General features: G+C 39.5%; 1 protein-coding gene across 2 annotated transcripts in view; it reads right to left on the bottom strand.

Moving 5' to 3' along the window:
* EIF1B (eukaryotic translation initiation factor 1B) overlaps positions 1-12,549 on the bottom strand; it is a 42,066-nt gene that overhangs the window by 28,358 nt on the left and 1,159 nt on the right. The window contains exons 2-4 of one of the 2 annotated variants that reach the window (XM_040546882.1): positions 11,434-11,597; positions 10,645-10,746; positions 7,122-10,045 (exon numbers count right to left, since the gene is read on the bottom strand). In XM_040546882.1, the coding sequence (XP_040402816.1) occupies positions 10,001-10,045; positions 10,645-10,746; positions 11,434-11,597 (311 nt within the window). In that variant the 3' untranslated portion in view covers positions 7,122-10,000. Of the gene's footprint in view, positions 1-7,121; positions 10,046-10,644; positions 10,747-11,433; positions 11,598-12,549 lie in introns of those variants that run through there. The other variant, XM_040546881.1, reaches the window with a different exon arrangement.

Genomic DNA, 12,549 nt, shown 5'->3' on the forward strand with positions numbered 1-12,549 from the left:
GCATCAGAGAAGTGCCTCTTCTGGAAAGCAGCACTCAACACAGACCTGTATTTTCAGCTTTATGAACCTACAGGTGGGAATTTTCATTCTATGTACCATAGTCCCACTCAACCACTTCCCCAGGAAAATAAAATATATTTCTCCCAGACAATTCACTTTTGCTTTCATACACAATTTCACCGTGCTCTAACAGGGTACAGACAGAAGGGAAGGAATGTGAAAATAAAAGAACAAATCATTTCAGCCTTGGAAGTAAAAACAGCATAGTATGCCTTTGCTGCAAACCATGACCAACCTGAAGTCTTGTGAGCCTGAATTTTCTGTCATTTGTGGCTTTTCAGAAACCCAGAATTGGTGTCATGCAAGAAGGCCTGGGACAATCTTCCTTGTGGTTTTGAGCAGTGCATGCTGGAAGTTCAGGCCCTTTAGCAGCAAATCAGGCAATGAACAAACGAGTAAAAAGCAGAACAGTTCTCCTCCCATGGCCCATTTATGAGAAAGAGACTAGAAGCTCAGGGTTTTAAACAGTGCAACACCAACATCACCTGTCATCTGTTTTGTTGTTTCTTATAGCTATGGGACATCTGCCCTGTAGGAATGGGATTGAAATTTGTAATTGAGTGAAATATGCCACCAAAGATAACAGCTGAGAATTTTCAAACATTTGCTGACCCAGCTATCAACTTGATCATGAATATTTTTCTATTGTTTTCACACAGAAAAAGACAAACACAAACCAAAAATTTTCCAGTCCAGTTTATCGAGTTTACAGTTGAGTAAACTCAGCTGGGATATTCACTTTTTACCTTGCTACCAGGAAGTCCCCCACAGCACAACCACAAGGCAAAGGCAGACTAACAAATACCTCCAGGAGGAATGGTGAACTTAATTTTGAGCTAGCTTGATGGTTGGCCCAAAAAGCTGTGGTTGCTTGCTTGAGTGAGGAATAAGCAGTGAACAGCCTATTCCCATCTTGCCTATCAGGGACCCAAAAATATAGTCATGTTTCTGTATCAATCCAGAGCTTTCTCCTCCCCACACTCCCAAATTAGGTCTCAGTGATGTATCTGGATTTGTTGAATGGTGACGCTGGTTGATATGACCTACAAAATCACAGTGCATCCCACCATAAGACCTGAGAGCATCAAACACTGACACCGGTTGTTATAATGTATGCTAAGACAGTCCACGAACATCTAAAATTCCCAAGCCGAGGGGTCAGCATTCCTGCTTTGACCAGAAAAAATAGTCACATATATATATACATTATTTTAAGAAAATGGGCTTTAAGTTACCGACAAATTTGTCTGGAGAAATAACTTCGCACATCTGTGCTATCTTCTGGCATGGCACATATTGCAATCACATACCCAGTGATCTGAACCAGGCTCTCACTTGATGCAAGTCACCTACACATTTGATACAACTGGCTCCAGAGTTTCAGAAACTCTGATCTCATGGACACAATGTACTTTCTAATTTTGTAATCTCATAAAGTCATTGTACTGCTCCTCCTCTTACTCCGCCTCAAAAAAAAAAAAAAGTTAATATACAAAAGGGAGGTTTCAATTTTACAAAGATCCATTTATTCACCTGAATATTGCTAAGGTCAAGAAAAAGTCTGCTACTGATTCATAGCAGCTTCTAAATCAAGTGCTGAAGTAGAAATCACTCTTTGTACAATTTCAGCTCAGGAAAAAAAACAAGCTTCCTAAAAGATCACATGGTGATGGCTTTTATGCTTTCTCTGCCAAAGCCCTAGGAGTACTGTCCAACACTTACTCATCAAATCAGAACATTTTTCTCTTCTATGACAGTTTTAATAAAAGCCATTTACAGATGTCAGAAACTGGTTACAGACTCCTTTTTAAAGAGCAAATACCCACTGAAATCCAAAGTGTTGACTGTTCAAGGACCCCAGCTTTAATGGGCTACTTCCAGCTCTTACAGCCTTAGGAGAGGAATGGGCCCCTCAGGCACTGTCCAGACCCAGGTCCACTCAAATACACTCAAATTCTCAAATACCCTTAAGGGTCCAGCAGCCTGGGGTGGCAATGGGGAGGGCTGTCAGCCACACAAACTTCTGATCCTTAGTGGGGCCTCTGCTGACATCTGCCATGGGTTTGACTGCTTCTGCAATGCTGTCTCCTTACAACTCTTTCCTGTTGGCAGATGGGTCTGGCACGCAGCTGCTCCCATTCCCCTGTACTGCACTGAGCTCCTCTCCTCCACCTCAGTCCAGCAGCCCAGTTCCCAACACCAGCACTTCTCTGAGCCTGCAAACCCAAGAGTACTAACTGGACAAGTGACTCTTTTCTTCCAACAGCAAGTAATTTCCTGGCAGTTTACATCCCAGAACTGGCTTGCAGTCAGGGGTGGTGGAAACTCATAGAGATGCACAAAGTCTGCCTCTTTCCGTGGTACCGTGCCATTAGTTGACTCTAACCTGTAATGAAGACATTGCTGTCATTTCCCGTCTCTACCAGTAGACTCCTTTCTTTTCTCTGAGGTGGTGCTCTGGGACTCTCTTCCTTGTGCATGGTGTGTAGGGCACTGCAGCAAGCACGCACTGAGCTAGGAGATGATGGGCAGTAGCCATAGGGAAGGGGTACATCAAAGGACAGATTTCTCTTCCTATCCCTCTCAGGTAGAAGAAATTTCTTCTGGAGTACAGTTTCACAAAGGTTATTCCCGCAACCACCTGTGAATTTTAGCAAAGTTTCCTCCTCTGCATTCTATCTAAACCTATCTAAATTTTGCAGTCACTTCTCCTGGCTTCAGTGGCACCATGCTCAGCATGTGCTGTCTTTCAGTGCCATCTAGGGATACAGACTGGAAATAACAAGCTGATCATTTACATAAACATTACTTAAAACATATTTCAAGCTGACAAAACGGGTTGGTTTGATAGAGGCTGGTTATTTAATTGCTTTTGAAAAAAAAAAAAAAGGCCAGGAGACTCCTATCTCCCCCCAGAAACTTTTTTTTCTGTGATCTTACAATAGCTATTTGTTGTCAGTCACTTCAATCACATTTATTGCACACAACGGACAAAAAACCTACACACCTTAAATAAGCCAATGGCTTAGGGGACAGTTGCAATATAGATTGGGGAAAAAGAACCTCATGTTTTGCAGGATTAACGCATTATACTCCCTAAGGCCCAGTCCTTAGCTCACGTGCATTAGCATTAATTTCATAAAGTGATACCAGAGAAGTGACACTGACAGACAATATTTCATGCTGGTACACAGTATACGTGCAGGATGAAGGTATTTCATTACTAAGAAAAAGCATGTGGAAAGAGAAAGTCATCAGCAAGATGGAAACACTTCGAGGGAAACAGAGTAAGCAAGTCGCTTTGTATAGCTGGATCGATTTATTCATAGCTTTGACTACCCATTTACTCATTACCTTTGCATGTCAGTTCCGTGGTGAATCATAGCCACTGTGCTTGGTGTTTCACCTACACAGGACAAAGACATGGGTCTTGACCTGGGGATCTTATCTGCATGGCAAGACACAACTGACAGGTGCAGGCAGGGGAGCAGAGCGAATGGTGGCTCCATACAGAACACCTTGTAGCCCGGCTTGAGGTCAGACTTGAGTCTGTGCTGTTGAATAGCTTGAAGGAGTCGTGTTCCTATTGCCTGTGGGAACAAATCTGAAGCAGCAGCAAATCTTCCCGTTGTGCCTCCAATTCTTTACTAGGAGAACAGGCAGACTTGCTCCAGAGCATAGCCAGGGAACAGCCAAATAGGATGACAGAAAATGCACTACACACCCACGTAATAATAAATCACACCAAAGATGCAGAAAACATATAGGCTAGCTCCTTACTAGCTTCTTAAAAACAGACTCTGTGTACTCCATCTTTCATGGAGTTCAGTGTACAGTCTATAGACTGTACAGTCTATATCTGCTCTGGATTTCTCCATGTAAATTTTGACTGCTTGATTCTTCGTGAGGCAGGGGAACAAAAGAATTCATGCACTAATTCATGCCTGGCCCCTTCAGAGAATCCAAAAAAGTACAGCGTCTCTTTGATGACAGGAGGAAATGTGGAATATATTATCAGAAAAAGACATCAAATTAAAAGAAGTGCTTAAACACGTACCAAGGGTTTTTATGTTCCAAACCAAAGTATTTAAATCAGCTCATGTGAAAAAACAGTGTGGAGAAGGTGGGGAAAGAGGCAAGATGGTGATTTTACTAGATCTTTTGGTCAGAGCTTATGGAGCTGTGCCAGCTGAGGTCCAAATTAAAGTGGACAGCAGAAACACACACCACAGAAGTCAGCTCACATTTCTGCAACGCAGAATGCTACTTCAAACACATCAGCTGTCAATACTGAACACTTTTTAATCAACACATACAGATTTCATTCGTTCTTAAACAACAAAGGCTTTTTGGATGCACGCTATTTTTGACTGCTACAAGCCTGGTTTTGAAACTATTTTTTGTAACACACAAAAAAAAAAGTCAAGTCAATTTTTGAAAAATAAAAAACAGTGGATGCTTTGCCAGGACCATCACTATGAGATGTGATCTGGAAAATATCATCTGTCCAATTCTCATGACTTTAGGACAATTCGTCTTGATCCCTGCCTGTGGGGGCACTGTGAAAAAAGTCAACCCCTTTGCTCCCAGCAGCTACTTTGGCAGATTACTAAACCACTACAGAAGGTAGAAGTTGCAATTGGTTGTTTTCGCCATCTCTGCTGTTTCCAACACACAGCTGTGCTACTTGGTAAGCACAGCTGCGTGGCCCAGCCTGGCGCACTGACACAGACTGCACATTCCTGGCACTTTCAAGAGCAGCACCAGTTGCACCAGCCTTGTCAAAAGCTTATTTAACCCACACTGTGTCTACTGTGAGGAGATCTGTAAAAAAGCACTGCTTAGGGGATGATCTAGGGCACTGAAATAAGCACGAGAACTTCTCTGAGCAGGAAATCTCTTATAGCTGGTTTGCAGAAATGTAGCCCCACAAATCATGCACTGGGAGGACTCTCACATTGCCTCTTTATATTCAATTTTTTCACCTAAGCTTTCCTTTTAAAGTATCCTTAATGCCTTCCTCCTGAAAACATACCTTAATAACACGAGTGTTAGCAGTCTAAAGTCAACTTAGATACAGCTGGTAAGATACTGGAAACTAATCGGAGATTAGAGATCACGTCCTGCAATTTAGATGAGTGGGGAGATGGAATCCACTGAGTAAACAGAGCCAAGGATACAGTCTAGACAACAATTTCCAGGCAACATATCACCTTCTCTGCTTAATAGCCTGTAGAGCCTCTAGACAGCTAAGTGGTATTGCCACTTTAAGTAACTGGATAAGCACATTTCCTTTGCATTTCCACTGCCTGCAGCCTCATCCAGCAACAGGCAGCTGCTAGCAACAGACTGCTTTTGCATATAAATTTATGTCCTGAGATTCTTGTTTGCTTTTTATGGATGTTGGCCTTGCTGATTTCTGGTTTTGCAGTTCTCCCCCTTATCCTCCACAAATCTCCACAGTGGAGAACTGAGAAGTTTCCCTGTTCAGAGGGCACTGCCCTGAAGTTAAGACATGTTCTTTATGACGAAGACAACAAGTAATTAAAGGACTACAGTGACTTACCCACAGTAGCAGTTCTACTTTGCATGATGGTATCACGTGCCCTCACCAGTGTACTCTGGTACTTTAGATTTATTGCCAGAGACACAACCATGTATCAGGCTGACTACTAACAAAAGCAGCTAAGGCCTGGAAACCACATGACTGCTCCCTTGCAGTGCAAAACACAAGGCAGCAGATGCTACAGGATTCAGGTTGGGGCAACCTGAAGGGCTCTGCACTGCCTTGCTTGGAAACAAGGTACAGGCACCACCTTCCTTCTCTCCCTCTGCAGAAACACGTGCTGTTTTTATTATGCCCCTTATCTTCCACAGCATTACTGAACAATAATGGTTTCATCCTGACTTTATTCTGAGCCAGCACTGGAATTCACTTTATTAACAGGAAGACACTTTGAAGACCCCAGGAGACATCCCTCCCCCTAGTGGCCCCTGTGTCTTTCAAAAATAGCTCAGCAAGCAAGCCAAGTAAAGCGATGATGGGTGAGGAATCCAGTGCTCACCTGCTTTCAAACAGAGCACCATTGACAGAATTTCGTTACTAAGTAAAACCACTAGCAGACACGTTTTTCTATAACACTGCAAATTCTTACCTAAAGAAAAGGTAGTTAAGGAAGGAAAATACTCTTCCCAGTATTCCATGACCTTTTTCATACTCATTTCTCAAATTCTCTTGAAGAATTTATGAATTGATTTACAGGCTACTAGTTGCTAAAGGAACCTGTACAGTGGCTTTGTTCTGGCTTCGAGTTCTAATCCAGATCTCTGCTCTGACTGGTAGTCCTTGCAGGACAAACAAGTATCAGTTTGCAGGGCCATCTTTTTCACCAGTGTTACCAAATACAGATGTGTTATAATATTTACTGAAGTGCAGCCTGTCATTCATCTGGAAGAAACCCCACCACTTGAGTAGCTCTCTTCTGGAGAGCGGCTGAGACTAACTCCTCTAAAACAGAGGTTGCCCGCTAGTCGATTTTTTCAGGATTCCTGGGTATGGACCATTTTTTAACCTTTCTTACTACATAAATACTGATGCAAAAATCAGAATCTATTAACATCATTTGCTGGGTCCATCTAAAAGAACAACCATCTAGTTCACATGGTGGACAGCTACCAACACAACCGTAGTGCCTCCTCTTTCATGGAGTTCAATGTTCCATCATGATATCAAAGACTTGTCTTTCCGTACTGTACAAACGGTGCTGTTTCCCTGATTGGGAGAGGGACCACAAACAGCTACACGTAAATTCCATCTTTGAGGAGCATGGCCAGTCTTCCTGCAACCACAGCTGCAGAATTCAGCTAATCTAAGCTTGGAGAATTGAGCCTAGATTGTTTTTTGTTTGTTTCTGTTTTGTTCTGCATAATCACAGCAACGATGGTTTAACATAAACCAAAATATTTTTATCAGTCCCTGAATTAATTTCAGAACTGTGATGTCACATTTCACAGATGAAAGGCATTCTAAAATAACAGACCAAACTTGAGCACACGTTAACGGCTTCATTTTAAAACATTGTGTATTTTGCTTATTTAAGAAAATGGATGATCCTCTTCTACCTACAATTTTAGACCTCAAGCCAAGAGCTGTCATCTTATTTTAGAATTATGATCATCCCAGAACAAGTCACAATATTTATTAAGTCAGTTAACATGGCTTATGGCAGAAATTTAAAGGAAGAAATAATATCTCTTGAAGTAATCAGATGGTCAATTACAAGAGGATCACATACATCACCATTAAGTTACACTTCTAACTTCCACCAAAAAAAAAAACACCAAAAAAAACTTCTTAATAGCATAAAATTACATTTACTTTAGAAAAACATACATAAAACAACATACATTTGCTTTAGAAAAACATACATAAAACAACATTGGTACATTTTATTTCAAAAGACTGTTGTATCAACTCTCTAGCAATACAGGTTAAGACTTGTTCATATCATAGGCATGTAACAAAAATTAAAAATGCATGCCAAAAAGTATAAATCCTCTTTTGATATTTTTTCATATCAACTGGAAAACAGTAGGCATGGAACATCTGGAAAGCGAATAAGAAAATATTCTCTTATTCATCTTAAGAATTTTTGGTCTGGCAACTGTCAACTTTCATGTTGCTGTGCATTTGGGACATGCTCCTGACTACACCAAATAAAGATATATGGAGAGTCTTTGGAGGATGTCAGATCCTTACTACGATAATACACATAACCCTCTAAGAACATTTCCAGTTTCCTAGCAACAGCAGCACAGTAGAGCAACATTCAGTGACCCTGTAAATCAACCCTGAACACATGAAAAGCAACAGTAGCCCCAACTGTACTCCAAATTAATCTATAAAAGGCCTGTCATGTTCTTTAACTTGCTAAATACCAATCTCATACACATTTTCACATAATGCTGCTGAGCCACTTTAACCAGGGGTGTCACACAAGTCCTATACACTAAAGCCATCCAGAAGGATTAAGGGAAAGAATTGCTGACTAAAACTCAAATCATCTCTTCTGCCCTATACTGTAAGATTAGAATAGTACAGTCTGTAACATTGCAGCACATTAGGTAAGCTCTTACAAAAACTATAAACAGGGTATGGTTTTACAGCAGTGTACGCTGCCTACATAATCTCTGCTTACTGGAAGGCTTGTGAATACATTATGCATCTTTAGGGCAACTGCAAACTGACTGTAATCAGGAGGACAGAATAGGATAAATGCAGAACTGATTTTTTTTTAATATTTAAAACTTAAGCTTCAACAAGGGTTCATGATTTCAAGTTTTATAATGGGCTTAGATAAATTTAGAACCAAGCTCTAAAAGCTGTAATTAAACTTCCTTGAAAGATACACAAACAGGAATGGCAATGTTAGTGGTCATTCAGTCCAGGAGAATCTAAATTAATAAAACAGATTTAAGACAAACTTAAGTCCTAATAAGTTTTTCTACTCTTCTCCCCCCCCAGCCCCTGCCTCCCTACCCTCCGCCCCCAGGAGTTCTCCAGAATAAAATGCTTTTTGTTTAGGCTGTGCAAAGAATGTGACAAATTTGGCAGACCACAAGTGAAGGTCAAGTATCTGATAATTTAGCAAGTAGAAAGTTTACATACTTAAATCACCACATCTCATCTTCTACAAGTACTGACTGCTGCCAGTTTCAGAAGCAATTGTCTCATTGCTCACAGCTGCATTAAATAGGCTCTAAAAAGACAATTCAAATAATTCATGCAACAGCTTACTCCAGTTTATTAGCTGAAAGCCAGCTGCAATAGCCTAACATATAGCCTAACATATAACAATTTTTTTTTATACCAAGGCTATAACTATTATAACTTCAAATAACACCAAATTAATTACTTGCTAGAAAAGTAGCCCAAATCATATTTCTGTAGTAACACCCAAACCCCACAGCAATAAACCTCCATGTTAACCATTAATCACAGTAAGACTTTTCAAACTTGGAAAAAAGTTTAGTGTAGAGCCTGTTCCCTCTTTTACTTCTGCAGCTAACACTACCAGCTAATTAAAGTACTCTGCTTGCCAACATTAAATGCTCAGTCATTGCAGAAGCCAACTCAAGATCCTTCTCCTTCACTCACTAGCAGAAGATATACAAAATTCTATGTACTTCCTTCAAATCTTTTGGCAGTAGCATCTAAGACCTATATGTTTAACATGCTCTCAGTAACAGCAACTTTTAAGTATTTCAGCTTCTGTTAGTCCTATTATACTTAACACTACTACTACAGTCACTGTAGTAAATTTTGGAGAGAAGATTCAGTTACTGAGCAAACAATGTCTTACCACACTGCTACCAAGATATGCCTATACAAGAGATCTAAAGCTCTAGTCTTACCACTACAGCATAAGATCGCATCAAGCTAATCTACTAATTAGCTAATACTTCATCACATAGATTTATCAATTTATTCAATAAACACTGAGATGTACTTGCCACAAAACAGTTTTAGCCATTCTGTAGCAAGGCTACTATACTAGTTTAAACCTTAAGCTAAAGCATTTCAAGATATTCCAGAAAATACATGAATAAACTTTTATTTTTTTAAGCAACACATACTATTTTAAGACAACTCACACAGGTAAGTCAGATGAAGAAGAGTAAAACTGAACAATCATCGCTAAAACATTTCCATTGGAAATGTGCTGAAGTTCACAACTGTCTTCATTACCACCTTACTGAAGTTTTCTTATGTGTTTCTAGTCTACACGCCACACATTTCACACAGTCATGCAAATCTGAACCAGATTTTAAACATTCAGATAACAGGGAAGTCCATTCACTGCAAAGATTCATTTTTCACAGAAGAGCCAGGCTAGGTAAGACCAAATACTGCAGGATTCTTCATGAGAGTACAGGTATTTTAGAAACCATGAACTTTCAGTTGCTCTTCCTTGACAATGCCAATCTAAAGGAGAAAAGCAACATATTTCAGTAAAGCTTACATGTTTGTAGAGTATTGTGATATCAAATTACCACAATCTTGTACTTTGATCAAAGAAACTGAAATACAGTGTATCCTCAAGAAAGCAGCGTTCTGTTTCCGAAACGTTTCTGGGTCACACAGAAGAATTTACTATTCAAAAAAAGAAAATCCTATCAGATACTGCATTTGTTCTGTAGTCCTAGCAATTAGTCTTTGGCAGTTTAGAAACTCTCCACCATGATTTACACTAGTAAGCGAGTGGCGATAGCCTCTTTCCTCTATAGTACTTTCAGTCTCAAAATTATTGTTTGCAAACACTTCATTTTACAAATAAAGAACCTGAATTGTACTTCAAGAAAACAAGTAGTATGTTGTAGCAGGGTAAATGCACTCTAAGGCACTTCGATTCTTATTGGAGGTTTACTCTCATCCTACAAGTGCTGCAAGTGTCAATTTACTTTTTGACTGCAAGCATAAAGGAAGAGTGGACATCTGCTTTATTAACATCAGTGGTCACCTGTTACACTATTGCTTCCAGACAGGTTCAGAATATTGCAAGATGTTTATCTTCAGTCTTTCACCTCCAAAAGGAATTGGCAAATGTTCTTCCTCCGGTCACCTTGAAGCTGGATAACTTCACCGTATTCAGGATGTTCAATCACAGTATCGTTACAAGCAAATTTCTAGAAAGAGACATTCATATTCTAAGACACTGAATGTACATTATGATTTTGCTTAGAAAGTCTTTTCTGCTTTTCTTATTCTGAATCTTGTCACAGAAGCTGCTTACTAAATTCTGATGTCAAGCAAGGCAAAGGCATGATCTAGTCTACACTAGTTTCGAGAGTAAATGGAGTATGTCTGGTAATGCTTACGGAGACTAACCAAGCTGCTGATGGTAAATTCAAGCAAAGATAGGATTAGCCACCATGGAGGAGGAACTAGCCAATGCTCATTACAAGAATGAAAAACCAAGGCTTAAGATACAGTCTTTCAACTCTGGATTACTTTAAAATAAAGTATTTTCATCCTAGCACAAGGATGACCTCTACTTCAACAGTAACCCACCAATGAAAGAAGCAGGAATGCAAAAATAGTTCTACTTCAAACTGATCTTATTCACATCAACACCCAGAATATTTTTCACTTAATTCTTTATAGGATAGAAATGTTTAGCTGTTTAGCATGAAACAATGTCACTGGACACCAAGAGAAATTTTGAGAAAGACAGGGAAAGGGATCAACCTGAATATGAAGTGATGTGCACTGGCAAGAATGAGATAAAACAACTGTTCTGTTACTTAGCATTAATAGCTATCATACTCCTTTATATAGTACCTTTATTCTTAAAATCAAATCAAGAACTTCACCTTTTTGAAGGCTTTCACAAGTTTCTTCTTGTCATAGTTATCCGCAATTCCCTGAACGGTTGTTAGTGTCTTTCTTCCGTTTCGCTGTTGGATTCTTATATGAATGTAATCCTCAGTCCCTCCTGGGAGTAAGTCATCACCCTTTGTTGCATCAGCAAAGGGGTCTGCAAGAAGAAAAAGATTTGTGTAATTCCCATGCAAGAAAAACTCACGCTCAAAAACTGTCAGACAAGTTCCTCACCTCCCAAAGTTTGGTCTTTAGGGGTTAACTTTGCCATTTTCTCCCATTTTAAAACACATTCTACTTTCTTCTATATTTGTATTATGCCTTATCTAGCCTACTAACTCACCACAGTGCTCTCATGCATCTAGCTTCTTTAATACCTTCCTGAACATGAACAATTGCCAGCTACAGTATTAATTGACTGTACTATTTCTTGTAAGCCATGAATCATGAAGCTCTGCACGTGAAAAATGGTTTCTAAAGAATGTTAAGTGCACATAAGGTTTTAGACAGCCATATACTTCTTAAGTAAAATACAGTTTGCAGGGAGAGGTCATATCTTTTATCTGATAACTGGTTTAGAAAAATAAAAGAGTTCTTGCAAACACACTCCTGTACAAGTTCAGAAATCTTACACTCTGACAGTTACCGCACTACCAGCTTTTTAAGCCACCAATGTAATTTGTAACTCATAACCTAAACAAAACACAGCAACATACATTAACAGATGACTGCAGCTGTTTCTAAACCAGCACTGTTCTGTCAGTCAGTAGTTTTAGGCCAGAATTGTAACACAGTTCATTTATACTTCAACTACAGAAAGGTCCACTCTCAAATGCTTCCAAGCTTAAATATATCTAACATTTAAAACTGCAAGGCACTGAAGAAGAAAGGTTCCCAAGTTATACTTCTTGTTCTCTGTTCTCCGCAAAAGCTTATTTAATACTGACTCTATTCTACCTGATAGCCCTACAAGTTTCCTAATCAGTAGCTCCTCCAAATAAATCTTGAAGCATGAACTTTGTTTTTTTTTTGTTTGTTTGTTTGTTTCGGGTTTTTGTTTGTTTGTTTTATTAACATACGAAGTAATTTTTGGATACTAGTCAGAACCA

This window comes from Cygnus olor, chromosome 2, assembly GCF_009769625.2.
Source record: "Cygnus olor isolate bCygOlo1 chromosome 2, bCygOlo1.pri.v2, whole genome shotgun sequence".
NCBI lineage: Eukaryota > Metazoa > Chordata > Aves > Anseriformes > Anatidae > Cygnus > Cygnus olor.